The following is a 16,156-nucleotide window of genomic DNA, read 5'->3' on the forward strand; positions in this document are numbered from 1 at the left end:
AGCTCATGTTTCACAAACTCTCAACCCTAAACACCCTAGAGGCGATATTTCCAAGAGATTTTCTTCCTAAATTCATTGGTAAGTGACTTTAATCTATTTTTTTTCAATTACCCATTACATTTAATAAGTTTTATAACATAAAATCCAGAATTTTCAAGGTAGAAATTAGGGATTTTGATAGAATTAGGAATTTTGTAAATTTAGAATTTGGACCTCGAATTGAGGTCGGATTTCGAAACTCTGGCTCGGGGGTGAATGAGTAATTGGGTTTTGGTCTGAATCTCGAGTTTTGACCAAGCGAGCCTGGGGTTGACTTATTTTGACATTTTGGGAAAAGAATAAAGATCTTAACTTTATATATTGTAATTGATTTTCCTAGTATTGTTTGACATTATTGAGTCGATTTTGGTTAGATTTGATTGGTTTAGAGGCGGATTTTAGAGGAAAGACCATGGTTGATATTTGATTTGCTTGTGGAGCGAGGTAAGTATTGGGTCTAACATTGATTTGAGAGAAATAGGAACCCTTGAACTATGTGCTATGTGAATTACATGTGTAGCGGCGTATATGCGAGGTGACGAGTGTATATACGCCGTCAAAATACTTGTTTCCATGCTTTCCCGTATTCATTAATTATTTCATTCCATGTCTTAACTGTTACATTCTTTAATTGCTTCCTATGCCTTAACTTGCTACTTATCACTTATTTCTCTAATATTAAAATATTTGTTTCTTCTATGATTCCATGATTAATTGTTATTTGCCTTAATTGTCTTACTTATACACTTTAATTATCATATATTTGACTTGTCTTGTTGCTTTGTATTAATTGTAGCATTCCTTGATTTTGTACGAGGTTCCTTTATGGCTTGTTTTCATATTCTTTAATCTTAGAGATTCTTGTAAATTGAGTTGTTGAATTGCTTGCATTTATTAGTTTTGTTTATGGATCGGGTTGCACGCTACAACTGGTGGAATAAGGGAGGATTGATATTGATGTGGTGGGATCGGGTTGCACACTAATTTTACATGTGATTTTGATATAGTGAAATAAGGGAGGAATATGGTATTGATTCTGATTATATGGTGGGATAGGGTTGCGCGCCGCAATGGATTTAACATGTTATTCTTGATATTTATATGGTCAAATAAGGGAGGTTTGTGTTTGTACGGTGGGATCGGGTTGCGCGCCGCAATGGATTATGTGCTTTGTATTCATTGTGCATTGTGTTAGCTTTCAATATTTTTGTACGAGATTTCAAGGACTGATATTTCTAGTTTTACTGATTTTGAGGATTGAGTTTACTTTCATAAGTTAACTCCCTTATTTTTCCTGTGTTTCTTTCCTGTTATTATTATTATACTACGTACAAGTTATTGTAAGTGACCCGCCTTAGCCTCGTCATTACTTTGTCGAGAATAGGCTTCGACACTTACATAGTACATGGGGTCGGTTGTACTCATACTACACTCTGCACTTGTGCAGATTTTGGAGTCGGTCCTAGCGGCGGTCAGTAGATTGCTCGGATTTATCACCTGACAGAGACTTGAGGTACAAATGCTCGGTGTTTTCCGCCCTGAAGTCCCCTTCTACCTTATCCTAGCTGTTTATTTAATTTCAGACAGTTTTACTTTCATTCAAACCATTATTAGTATTATTCTAGTCGCTCGTGCACTTGTGACACCAGTTCTGGGATTGTATCTAGATATTGCGATTATTATGGTTTTTCTCACTCTATTTAAGTTTATTCAGTTTAATTGGTATCAGTTAATTTGATTTGTTAAAATGGCTAAAAACTATTCTAACGTTGGTTTTCCTAGCAAATGAAATGTTATACGCCATCACTATTCCGTGGGTGAAAATTCCGTGTCGTGACATGCATATTATTTCTCGTTAATTTTCGGATTTTCAAGCGGTACAAAAAGTAAATTGAAGTAGTAAATTATCAGCATAAAATCAAGTTTCATATACGTGTATGGATTGATTTAAAAATGACGTTGTAGAAACTAATGTTGAAAAAAATCATAAGAAAAACTCAATTATAAAAATAATTAATAACTTTACATCTCAAAAGCTAAAACTGGACTTCATTAATTATATATGCAGATTTTTCAAAAAACAAAACCTCATATTAATGTTGGGCTTTAGGCCACCAAATATCTCGAGCCGCCCCTGGCTGTTGTCACTTCCACAGAGGAAATTCTAGAAGAACAACAAAGCTTTGGAAATTAAGTACTTGTGGTATGTGCCTACGATGTTGGAGGTAAGTAGAGAGTGTAGGAAAATGATACGGAAAAATGACAACGATATTGCAATAATATTATTTGTAAGCAGATACACAAATTAACTTAAGTCGTGTTAGGCACCGTCCTAAGAAACTATTCCGCTAATGTGAAATATTTCTCCAGGATTAAACAAGCCTACCTTTATTTATTTAGAGGATACATGAATCAACAAAGTTAAATAATAAATCCAGTCGGTTCAAAAATTAGAGAGAAGACTTAATAATAATAATAGGTAATGATTGTAGGAAGAAAGCAATGATTAGCTAACTATAAATAAGGAAGAAGCAAAGATGAATTCTCGGTTGAGAAGTGAATGAGTATGGTGGCTAATCCACAACTTATTTATAAGCAATTAGGTAGGTTGCATGTATGACAAGTGGAGAGTCTTTTAACACTTGTCCATATATATTAGTCCACTTGGCTTTAATATTAACAAGTGTACTTAGGCTTCCATGCATGAAGACACATGGTAGATTTGCATAGCCACTTGTCAAAGCCCTTCAACACTTAGCTTTAAGGCTTCATGCAAGAAGCCACTTGAAAATAGATAGAACACTTATAAAATAAAAAATACATGGCTATTTAAAATTTTGAAAATACCCCCACAGAAAGTACTGTCTCTGTTCCAATTTATGTGGCACTTTTTGCTTTTCAAGATTTAAACTATATGAATTTTGATCAATATTTTAAAATATATTTTTTCATTATATTAACATAAGAAGAACTACAACTTATAGTACTTTTGGTGTAATTTTTGAATATCTAAATTTTTATTTTAAACGATTGAATTGATCTAATCTAATTTAGCTTCAAATATTAGTCAAATTGACTCTCGATAAGTGAAAAGTGCCTAACTAAGTGTCGTCGTCCTTTCCTCAACATTTTTCTCGGAAATACTTTCATGGAGAGAGGACAGACAAACTCACTACACTTAGTGACGCTCCTACTACCTGTGGGAAGCGATAAAGAAAAGGGAAGGAGAGTTTAGAATCTAACGGCTACCAGGAAAATGAGTATGAGTTTAAGAGGCTTTTGCTGTGTGCTTTGTTTTTAATTATTTCTGATGACTTCTTTCGTATGATACATAAAGTCTTGATACATAAATTGTCCGGTGACTTTTTATTATGTTGTCACTTTCCAATATATAGTCTTGATTTTTATATTTTTGCTTCGTCCAAATATATGTTCTTTTATTATTTTTCATAAAATGTATCAATATTTTTAGAATTTTTTAATATTATATGAAATAAGCAATTAGATTTTTCTTCTATTTTATTTTCAATATAAAGTTTTGATCTTTATATTTTTTACTATATTGCTTGTAATTGTTTAAAATTCCAATTAGAATTTTCTTCTATGTTTAAATTCAAAAATAGTAACTAATTATTAATAACACATAGTGCATAATCTATTTATTTTTAAATTTAAATTAAAAAATTAATTATTACCTAACCTAACTAATTTTATCCTAAAATTGCCAAGTGTCTTTTTATTATGTTGTCACTTGGCTTACTATGGTGTATTTGCCCCTCCTATTACTTATAGATAAAAGATTTCGTGATTAGTCAAATAGTGCCACATATGAAACAAATAGAGTAATACTAATAATTTGTTATATATATTGTTCAAAATTATAAGTTGTTCCTAGGTTTTTGCCTAGGCTCATATTCTCAAGTTCAATAGCTTTACACTCTGTTTGGATCATTGTTATCCATCATTTTAAAATATATCATATTGTACTGTACTGTATTATACTGTATCGTTTTATGAATATAATATTTGGATAGATTGTATTATTTGTTGTTGTTAAATAATATTTTATTATTTGATTTGACTGTATCGTATTGTACTGTAACTGATAAGTTTACTAAAATATCCTCAATTGTTTTAAATATTTAATTATCAAAAATTACACATAAAATAATTTAAGATAAATAATAACACTTTGCACACTTGAAAACATCCAATATTATACAGCTAATTGAAGATAAAGTAATTAGAATTGGAATTAAAAATCAAAATAAAAGAAAGAATGAAACAAAAGGAAGGCAAAACCTATACCTCACGCTGGAGTTGGAAGCGGCAGAAAGAAAAAATGGACGAACACGTAGGTTATAGGTTAGAGTTAAAATATAAAAAAAAGGTAAAGGGTAAAATAGAATTATAAATTAATAAGTTAGGACATAATTGGAAAGAAAAATAGGAAACAATCCCACTGCACCAAATCGATTGTTTCAAAAAATGAAACTTTTCATTGTTCCGGAACAATGCATTTAACAATATAATACAACCAATTTTAACTAAGTAAACAAAACAAACATTATTTTGGGATAACAATACAATAGGATAGAATGAGTAACAATCATCCAAACAAGCTGTTAGATTATAAGTTGCCTTTACCATTTTCCTCAAAGGATAAATTCAATAAAAGTTTGCCACATTGGGAGATTGTGGGGTTTATATTTTCCAGATATATTTTTACGGATAGGTACTTTCAATATATTGGAGAAAACCTGTTATCTAGTTCCACAAACAGATTGAGTGAAACATGGCTCATGCTGTTGTAACTTCACTTATGACAATTACTATGGAGCAAGTCTTAAAATTCAATCCAAGTTTGGTTTCTGAAAATAGGGCACCCCTTGATTCTCTTAGTCGAAAACTTTCTTGCTTGCAAGCTTTCCTTGAGGATAATATGGGAAATAAGATCAATGATCAAGAATCGTTGACTTTCTTGGAGAAGAAGGTTAGAGATGAAGTTTATAAAGCAGAAATTACAGTTGATTTGTGCCTACGAAGAATCCATGTGGCTGATACTGAAAACAATCGAAACATTGCTCGTTCTAAGCTTTATGATGTGTTAGAGCAAATAACAAAAGAAATGGATTCCATACAAGAAGAGGAGGTGTTGAAGTTCAAGAATGACCATCAACATATCAAAGGAACAATTTCTTTAGCTGAAAGAATAAAAATGATTTGAAGATTTTTCTTCTTTGTATTTTCAATAAGTGTGTGTATTTCTGCAGTACATACTTAGGGTTTTATACAAATAGGAATGAATCTAGGGTTGCATACTATATTGCCAAGTGGTAATGTCCTATTAGCTAGTATAAAGTTGTACATAAAATAAATACATGAATGAAGCAAATAACTAAAATACAGAGTACCATGTGTTGTGCACTATGTGAATAATAGTGCTAGAAAAGTGCATGCCCATAAGTGGGTTGGGGCAAGCAGGCAAGTAGGCCCAATGCATTTTGCATTGATGACCCAATAATTAGGCCCAAAACCGATAGTCTCATATATGTGCTTATTCAGATCTGTAAATTAGATCTTTCATCTTCATCGGCTCCAACACCCCCTTCAAGTTGGAGGGGGTAGAAAACACACCCAACTTGCCCAAAATACTATGATGAAGAGGTCTTGTGAGTGGTTTTGTGAAGAGATCTTCCAACTGGGCAGAAGATCGAACAAATGATAACGAAATCAGCCCAGCTAGGTATTGTTCGCGCACAAATGACAGTCGATTTCAACATGCTTTGTCCGTTCATGAAAAATGGGGTTTTTTGCTATGTGAATTGCTGCTTGGCTGTCGGAGTGAAGAGTGACTGGAAGGTCAATAGGAATTGACAGATCCTCAAAAAGACGAGCAAACCATGTAAGCTCTACAACCATGCGTCGCATATGTATTCGGCCTCTGCCGAACTAAGTGAGATGGAAGTTTGCTTCTTGGATTTCCAAGATATCGGAGAGGTACCAAGGGAAATGTACAAACCACTCATCGATTTCCTTGAGTCCGGGAAGGTGGCCCAATTAGAGTCACAGAAGGCTAGGAGCTTGAATGAGGAGGAAGAAGACATAAAAAGCCCAAGCCCGGGATCTTTGAGCAGATAGCGAAGCACACGGAATGCTGCATCTGGGTGTGGCTGGCATGGGTCCTGCATGTACTGGCTAAGGTACTGGACAGTGAAGGATAAGTATGGGCAGGTGTGAGTAAGGTAGTTGAGTTTGCCAAGGAGATGGCGATACAAGGTGGGATCCTTCACTGGTTCCCCGATGTGAGTAGATAAATGAGTAGAGGGATCGAGTGGAGAAGGAACAGATGACAAATGGAGGGAGTTAAATTCACGGAGAAGGTCTAAAGTGAATTTGCACTGAGAAAGGATGAGTCCATCTGTTTCTCGGATAACTTCCATCCCTAGAAAAAAATGTAAGTCCCCAAGATCTTTAATTTTGAATTCTTGATTGATAAATTCTTTCAACGCATGTAATTATGCATTGTCATTTCCCATCTAGAGTATATCATCCACATAGATAGCCACTATAGAAATGGAAGAATCTGACTTTTTAAAGAATAAGGAATAGTCGTTTAATGAGTGAGTGAATCCCTTAAGTTCAAAGCAGTGGTAAGTTTAGCATACCACTGACGAGATGCTTGTCGTAGCCCATAAATCGATTTCTTTAACTTGCATGCATGAGTGGGGAAAGGAGGTGCAACCCCATGTGGGAATTTCATGTACACTTATTCATTTAGATCTCTATATGTCATGACCCGGAATTTCCACCGTCGGGACCGTGATGGCGCCTAATATTTCACTTGCTAGGCAAGCCAACGTTAGAGAATCATTAAACCAATCCTTATTCCATTCAGTAAATAACAGCAATTTAGCTAAGATGAAATATAGTGAGTGCGGAATGATATAAAAATGGCATTAATTACTACCAACCGGATCTGAAGTCATAATTCACGAACTTTTAAGATTTCACTACAAGTAAATATCTGAAGGAATTACAATTGTCTTCGATACAAATAAAACAGTAAAGTAAATGCATAAAAGGGGATGTCAGGGCCTGCAGACGCCAACAGGACTACCTTGGGTCTCCAAACGGATTAAGCCAGCAGCTAGACTCAGGGTCAACTCGGTCCGGTACCAAAATCTGCACCGAAAGTGCAGAGTGCAGCATCAGTACAACCGACCCCATGTACTGGTAAGTGTCGAGTCTAACCTCGGCAAAGTAGTGACGAGGCTAGGACAAGACACCTACAAATAAACCTGTACAATATGTCAATTTATACAACAATAACAACAATTAAAAAAAAAAGCCAGGCAAGAAATATTGGGAAAGGGACATGCCGAGGGGATTACATGGCGTGGAATCACAACAGGAATGAGAACATGATCAATCGATATATCTTTAACAGAAAGAAACAAGTAAACACAATAAAGGCAAATGCATGGCATCACCCTGTCACGACCCAGAATTTCCTACCGACGGGACCGTGATGGCACCTAATATTTTACTTAACTAAGATAAAATATAATAAGTGCGGAATATCATAAAAACTATATTAATTAATACCACCCAGATCTGGAGTCACAATTCAAGTGCATTCTAGAATTTACTATAAGTAATAGGCTGAAAAAAATACAACTATCTAAATGAAAGAAATAGTAGAACAGAAAAGATAGACGGGGACTTCAAGGTCTGTGAACGCCGACAGATCTACCTTGAGTCTCCGGATAGAGAACCAATAGCAAAATCTCAATCAACCCAAGCCGGTATCAAAATATACACAGAAAGTGTAGAATGCAATATCAGTACAACTGACCCCATGTACTGGTAAGTGTCGAGTCTAACCTCGACGAAGTAGTGACGATGCTAAGGCAAGGCATCTACAAATCAACCTGTACAATTTAACAGTGTATATACACATAACAGAAATGAAGAACTAAACAGGAAATGTCGGGAGGGGAACATACTGAGGGGAATACAGAAAATGCACGGCATCACCCTTCGTACTTTTACTCTCAATCTCACCATAAAATTAATAGAAACGGTACGACATCATCCTTCATGCATTAACTCTCATATTATGGCACGTCATCACCCTTCGTGCATTAACACTCACAATATGGCACGACATTACCCTTCGTGCATTAACACTCACAATATGGACATGGCATCACCCTTCGTGCATTAACACTCACAATATGGCACGGCATCACCCTTCGTGCATTAATACTCACAATATGGCACGACATCACCCTTCGTGCATTAACACTCTCCCTTACCATAATGCAATGCATGAATAACAACATGGAGATAGAATAAAAAGTACAAACCTTACTTCAACATTTAGTTCCATAACATCAATCTCAACTTTGAAACAACAACTCAATTATCACCAGAAAACTCGTAAACATGATAAGAACAATAAATTGAACAACACTAGTATAACATATAGCAATTAGGCATGGGAATGAGACAATATGAGAAAAACTGAGAAACATGAAAAAAATAGGTAAATTGGCAGCGCATAAGTACTCGTCAGCTCACATATACGCCGCTCACATGAATTTCACTTAGCAAGTAATCTAAGGTTCCTAATTCCCCCAAGTCAGGGTTAGACACAACACTTACCTTGCTCTGAAGGTCACTTAATTCTCAATCACAACTTTTTCTTTGGAATTCACCTCCAAACCACTCGTATCTATTAAAAAATAACTCAATAATATCAAATATTACTAAAGGAATCAATTACATTGCATAAATTTAGATTTCCTAAATTTTTCCCAAAAAAGTCGAAAATCGACCCCGGCCCTCTTGGTCAAAACCCGAGGTTCGGACTAAAATCCATTTACCCATTCACCCCCGAGCCCGAATATATAATTGGTTTTGTAATCCGACCTCAAATTGAGGTCTAATTCCCCAAATTTCCGAAATCCCTAGTTTCTACCCAAAATCCCTTATTCTACCATGAAAACCTTAGATTTTAGGTTGAAATCTTGTAAAATGTAGTGAAAGAAACCAGTTTAGAATCACTTACCTATGATTTGGGGGAAGAGATGGTCTTTGGAAAATCGCCTCTTGTGTTTTAGGTCTTGAAAATTTGGGAAATGAATGAAAATTCCCATCCAAAAGTCATTTTGTTTAGCTGCAGACGTCGCATTTGCGACCTGAGCTTCGCAAATGCGAAGCTCGCAATTGCGAAGGGGCTATCGCAATTGAAAAGCCTTTACAATCCTTCTGCCCTTCGCAAATGCGAGGAAAGCGTCGCAATTACGATCACTGACCTCGCAAATGCGGACAAAAGATCGCATTTGCGATCCATACCCCTTCTAGATTTCCTTCGCAAATGCGAAGAAAAGTTCGCAATTGCGAACACAGGCTGGCCCAACTTCTCTTCGCATTTGTGATGAGAAGTTTGCAAATACGATCTCAACAGTGATCGCAAATGCCAACCCTGACCTCGCATTTACGAGGTCTGAGGCCTGCAATACAGTTGAAGTACACCAACTATTTTTCTAAGTCCAAATCACTTCGTAGCCTATCCAAAACTCACCCGAGCCCTCGGGTCTCCAAACCAAACATGCACGTAAGTCTAAAAATATCATACAAACTTGCTCGAGCGATCAAATCGCCAAAATAACACCTAGAACTACAAATTTAGTACCAAATCAAATGAAATTCTCAAAAACACTTTAAAATTTCTATTTTCTCAACTGGACGTTCGAATCACGTCAAATCAACTCCGTTTCTCACCAAATTTCACACACAAGTCTTAAATATCATAATGAACTTGTACCGGGCTCCGGAATCAAAATACGGACCCGATACTAACAATGCCAAATATCAATCAATTCTTAAAAACAAATAATTTCCAAACTTTTAATTTTCATCAAAAATTCATAACTCAAGCTAGGGACCTTCAAATTCAATTCCGGGCATACGCCCAGGTCCCATAATTTGATACGGACCTACTGAGACCGTCAAAGCATGGATCTGTGCCCGTTTATTAAAAATATTGACCTAAGTCAACTAAAATTAACTTTTAAGGCAAAAATTCTTATTTTCATCAATTTTCAACATAAAAGCTTTCCGAAAACCCGCCCGGACTGCGTAATAAATTGAGGAGGGTAAAAATGAGATTTTTAAGGCTTAAGAGCGCAGATTCGAGTTCTAAAATATAAGATGACCTTTTGGGTCATCACACACCCTTCGTGCTTTTACTCTCAACCTCACCATAAGAAACAATAGGAAAGTGCACGACATCACCCTTTGTGCTTTTACACTCAACCTCACCATAATAAATAATAGAAACAGCACGGCATCACCCTTCTTGCATTAACTCTCTCACAACATGGCACGACATCACCCTTCATGCATTATCACTCACTCACAAAAAGTTGCACAGCATCACCCTTCGTACTTTAACACTCTCCCTCATCAAGATAATGAACAATAACAACATGGAGATAGAAATATCAAGAACAAGTCTTACTTCAACACTCAATTCCACGTTACTAACCTCAACTTTAAGTCAATACTCAATCAATACCAATTTCCGTAGAACATAATCAGAGTTGTTCAACATAACGAATAGCTCGTCTAATCATGAAAAATATGATCAAGGAATACTACGATTACAATAATAAGACTCACTCGCATGTTATGACTCGATAACAACGCATAGGTACTCGTCACCTCACCTATGCGTTGTACTTGACATACAAACACGTAGCAAATAGGCACATAATACCTAATCCATCAAGCCAAGGTTAACCACGAGACTTATCTCGCTCCGAATGCCACTCAATACTCAATAACAACATTTACTTTTACACAAGCCTCCGGACCAATAGAATCTAGCAAATTACCAACCAAACGATTCAATTTAAGCTTTAGGAACTACCCACGATTGTAAAGAATTTAATTTAGGCCATTTTTGAAAAAGGTCAACACCTGGGCCCGCTTGGTCCAAACCCAAAATTCAGAATAAAACCCGATTACCCATTCACCCCCGAGCGCGGATATATAATTGGTTTTTGAATCCGACCTCCATTTAAGGTCTAAATCCCCAAATTTCGAAATCCCTAGTTTCCACCCAAAAATCCCCAATCCCACCATGCAAACCTTAGACTTTAGGTTGAAATCTTATAAAATGTAGTGAAAGATTGAAAGGGACTAGTTTAGAATCAATTACCTATGATTTGGGGAAGAAATGGTCTTTGGAAAATCGCCTCTTGTGTTTTAGGTTTTGATGATTTCGGAAATGAATCAAAAATCCCATCCAAAAGTTATTTTGATTAGTTGCAGATGTCGCATTTGCGACATAGGCTTCGCAAATGTGAAGCTCGCAAATGCGAGAAAAGTATCGCAAATGAGAACTCCTCGCATCTCTGCTACCTTTGCAAATATGAACCATTTTTTTGCAATTGCGAACATTGAACCATCGCAAATATGACAAAAATCTCGCAAATGCGAGAATCCCAGTCCCAGCCCATCTTCGCAAATACGGACAACCGTTCGCAAATGCAGCCTGTGATGATCGCAATTGCGATCCTGAACTTCGCAAATGCGAAGATCCCCTTCCAATCCCACTGCTCGCAAATGCGAAGCTTCTTCGCAAATGCGATGCTCGCATCTGCGAGCCAGACCTCGCAATTGCGAAGTCTGCAGACCTAAAGCACACCAACTATGAATTCTATGTTCAATTCACTCTGTAGCCTATCCGAAACTCACCCGAGCCCTCGGGGCTCTAAACTAAAGGTGTACACAAGTCTAAAAATATCATACGAACTAGCTCGCGCGATTAAATCGCCAAAATAACACCTAGAACAATGAATTTAGCACCAAATCCAATAAAATTCTCAAGAACACTTTAACATTCCTATGTTTACAACCGGACATCCGAATTGTGTCAAACCAACTCTGTTTCTCACCAAATTTCATAGACAAGTCTTAAATATTATAATGAACCTGTACCGAGCTCCGAAACCAAAATACAAAACTGGTACTAACAATGCCAAACATCAATCAATTCTTAAAGACATTAGATTTTCAGACTTTTAATTTTCATCAAAAATTCATAACTCGAGCTAGGGACTTTCGAATTCGATTTCGCGCATACGCCCAAGTCCCATATTTTATTACGGACCCACCATGACCATAAAAATATGGGTTCGGGTTTGTTTACTCTAAACATTGACCGAAGTCAACTAAAATCAACTTTTAAGGAAACAATTCTTATTTTTATCAATGTTCAACATAAAATCTTTCCAGAATACGCCCAGACTGCACACGCAAATCGAGGAGGGTAAAAATAAGATTTTTAAGGCTTAAGAGCGTAGAATTGAGTTCTAAAACATAAGATGACCTTTTGGGTCATCATACCATGTAGGAAATCGTTATTTACATCAAGCTGGTAAAGACTCCATCCTTTCTTTAATGCAGTGGCCAGTATGCATCTGATTGTGGTCATCTTTACCACAGGTGAAAATGTTTCATTGAAGTCTATTCCCTCTTTCTGTATGTCTCCTCTAATAACCAATCTTGCCTTTAGTCTTTCCACACTGCCATCTAAATGTTGTTTAACTTTATACACTCATTTGCATGGTAAAGCTTTCCTCCCAGGTGGTAACTCAACTATTTCCCAAGTCTTATTAAGTTCAAGTGCCTCAATCTCTTTGTCCATTGCTTCTTGCCACTCTGGGTGATGTGTTGCCTGTAAATAGTTGGTAGGTTCTTGTACAGTAGACAATGTATTTAGCATATGTTGATTTGTAGAAGATAGTCCACTAAAAGATATACAAATAGGTATAACAGGTGTGAGAAAGCAAGAGTTGCTAACATATATGAGTTGGAGTACATTACAGATGTAATCCATGAGATAAGATGGAGTTGTGTGTGGTCTGTTAGACTTCCTAACAAGAACATCCATCATAGGATCAGAATCCAAAGAAGGAAAAACTGGTGTTGATGTATGTGATTGAGTAGATGATACTGGAGAATCTGGAGACAACCTAGAAGAAGAGATAAAGGGAATAGGTGTGCTAGGATGAATTGAAGAAATGGGAGAGGAACAGAAATCAATTGATGATTCAGTAGGGTCTTGGGAAGGTTCATTGTGAGGTCTGCTAGCAGAAGGTGAAGTTTCAGGAGTCTGGTTACTTACAGTAACTTTAGCAGTGGGTAAAGAAATATAATTAGAAGAATTAGACTTAATAGAAGCAAATGGAAAGAATTCTTCATGAAATACAACATCTCTGGAAATGAAAGTCTTTAAATTCTTGAGGTTCAAGACTTTGTAACCCTTCTTTCCATGAGGATAACCTAAAAACATACAAGGAGTAGCCCTAGGTTCAAACTTAGTTCTATGATTTGAAAGAGTGGAAGCAAAACATAAACATCCAAAGCATCTAAGGTTAGAGTAGTTTGGCTTGCTTGAAAAAAGAACTTCATAAGGAGTCTTAAGCTTTAGGACACTTGAAGGAAATCTGTTGATCAAATAGGTTGTTGTAAGAAGGCAGTCACCCCAGTATGATATAGGTAGGTGTGATTGGTATAAGAAGGCTCTGGATGTCTCTAAAAGATTCTTGTGCTTTCTCTCCACAACACCATTTTGTTGTGCTGTGGACACACAAGTGGTTTGATGAATAATACCTTGTGACTGGAAAAATTCTGATTGAATGTTCCCACTTCCCAATTCAAAAGCATTATCATACCTTATAGTTTTTACCTTGCTGTTAAAGTGCCTTTCTACCATAGCTAGAAAGCTTTTTAGAATAGTGAATGCATTGTATTTGTTAGTTAGTAGGTAGGTCCATGTTCCTCTACTTAAGTCATCAACAATTGTAAGAAAATACTTAAATCCATCATATGTAGCACTATTGTATGGCCCCCAGGTATCCACATGAATTAATTCAAACACTTTTTTGGTAGAAATAGAACTAGAGGAAAAAGGAAGTTTGGGCTGCCTTGCCATAGGACAAATAACACATGGAGTGGAGAATTTGGAACACTTGGATATAGAAACCGATGAAATATTTTTCACATTGCTAAGGGGAATATGACCTAATCTATAGTGCCACAGCTTTTCCTTTACAATTGAATCAGAAAAACTAAAACATGAATGTAAACTATGATTGGAAACAAAATTCCTTCTTGGAATGAAAACTCTTCTAAACTTAGGTGAACTCCTAGACACTGCTGCTATATATCTGGATTTGAGAATGTAGAGTCATCCTTCCTCTTTACCAATCTCCAATGGGCTCTTCATTGAAGGGCCCTGTAGAAGGAAATAGGAAATGGGACTGAATAAAATATATTGCTTGAGTTGTCTGAAAAGATTGTATTTAAAATATGGAATGTAAAGAATATTTGCAGAATCAGATTAGGCAAAAGAGAAACAGTCCTTGAATGAGTGACTTTAACTCTGTAAGAGTTTGGGAGTTTAACCATGAGAGGTTTAGGTAGGATTTTCAAATCTCTGAAAAATTCTTTGTTGAAAGACATATGTTTTGTTGCTCTACTATCCATTATCCAAGATTCATCATTGATTTGAATTGAACAGGCAACATTTTCAAAGAAGTTGGTCATACCAGCACAGCTCATATTTGCTGCAACATCAGAGGTTCCTGCACTGTTTTGTCCTATTTTTGCTTGCCGAAGAAGCTGCAGTAGCTCATCCACAGTTTCCTTGGTAAGATTCTGAACTCCTGTTGTATTTGCTGCTCCCTGTTAATTTTCCTCATTTGAGAGAAAAGTATTGTTTGCCTGGGCACCTACATGAAACCCTTTCTGCCTTGTAAACTTGAAATCAACTGGAAACCCATGAATCCTATAGCACTTGTCTATTCTATGCCCATGTTTCTTGCAATAGGAACAAATTTCTGCATTTTTCTTAGATTCAAAACTTGTTTTCTGCATCTTGTTCTCATTAAATCTCCTGAAGTTTCCTGGTTGGTTTGTAGCAATGAATGAGGTAGATTCCCCTGAGTATGTAGGTGTAGCATGTATCTCCCTCTATTTCTCATCTTGAATCACAAGATAATATGCCTGTCCAATGGAAGGTAAAGGTAATGATAATAAAATGTTGCTCATTACCCGAATGAATATGTCATTCAGTCCTATTAGGAACTGTAGTAGTCTCTCATCTTGGTGTGCTTTCAAGCTTATGACTTTTGCCCCACACTCACACTCACAAACACAAGCAGAAAATGTGTTGAGTGCATCTAGTTCATCCCATAGGCTCTTCATCTTGGTGAAGTAAGTTGATACACTTGAATTTCCTTGCACCACTGAACTTAATTTCTTTTGTAATTGGAATAGCTTTGCTCCATTTGTCTGACCAAATCTGTCTTCCCGGTCACTCCATAAATCTTTTGCACTATGTGAGTAGAGAACACTCCCAGCTATCTCTTTGGACAAGGAGTTGAGCAGCCATGAAAGTACCATATCATTACATCGAGCCCAGGCTTGCTGGATTGCAGAATCAGCCTTAGGGATAATAAGAGTACCATCAATAAATCCCAACTTATTCTTTGCAGGCAAAGAAATAATGACTGCCCATCTCCAACCTCCATATCCTTTTACATCAAAGGTTGAGGACACAAAGTTCATCCCTGGATAGTCAGAAGGATGAAGGTAGTAAGGGTGAGTAGAGTCAATCATTCCTGAAGCAATGGTGACTGCAGGTGCAGAAACATTGGTAGTTGCAGTACCAGAAGCTAACGTATCAGCCGACTGTGGTGAAGAACTCATAGTAGACAAGCTTAAGAGAAGAAGTAAAGTGAGAAAGGAAAGCTAATTTATGAGTGAGAAAGCAGAAATGATAGCAGAATCAAACCTGCTCTGATACCATGAAAGAATAAAAATGATTTGAAGATTTTTCTTCTTTGTATTTTCAATAAGTGTGTGTATTTCTGCTGTACATACTTAGGATTTTATACAAATAGGAATGAATCTAGGTTTGCATACTATATTTCCAAGTGGCAATGTCCTATTATCTAGTATAAAGTTGTACATAAAATAAATACATGAATGGAGCAAATAACTAAAATACATAGTACCATGTGTTGTGCACTAT

General features: G+C 36.4%; 1 protein-coding gene across 1 annotated transcript; it reads right to left on the reverse strand.

Moving 5' to 3' along the window:
- Positions 1-12,673: 12,673 nt before the first annotated feature.
- On the reverse strand, positions 12,674-15,831 carry LOC142167307 (uncharacterized). The gene is made up of 5 exons (XM_075227471.1): positions 15,175-15,831; positions 14,857-15,093; positions 14,527-14,805; positions 14,326-14,408; positions 12,674-14,189 (listed from the first exon to the last, which is right to left on the reverse strand). Exons 1-5 carry the CDS (start codon positions 15,829-15,831, stop codon positions 12,674-12,676), a joined length of 2,772 nt encoding a protein of 923 aa, XP_075083572.1.
- Between the last annotated feature and the right edge of the window lie 325 nt (positions 15,832-16,156).

Source organism: Nicotiana tabacum, chromosome 12 (assembly GCF_000715075.1).
Source record: "Nicotiana tabacum cultivar K326 chromosome 12, ASM71507v2, whole genome shotgun sequence".
In the NCBI taxonomy this organism is placed as follows: Eukaryota; Viridiplantae; Streptophyta; class Magnoliopsida; order Solanales; family Solanaceae; genus Nicotiana; species Nicotiana tabacum.

Bases quoted from the DNA above. Each gene is read 5' to 3' on its own strand.
- LOC142167307 (XM_075227471.1), bottom strand. From the start codon at position 15,831: ATGAGTTCTTCACCACAGTCGGCTGATACGTTAGCTTCTGGTACTGCA. The intron at 15,094-15,174 runs GTAATGAGCAAC...GATGAGAAATAG, and splicing joins TGAATGACATATTCATTCGG to AGGGAGATACATGCTACACC. The intron at 14,806-14,856 runs GTAGGTGCCCAG...GAAAATTAACAG, and splicing joins CAAGGCAGAAAGGGTTTCAT to GGAGCAGCAAATACAACAGG.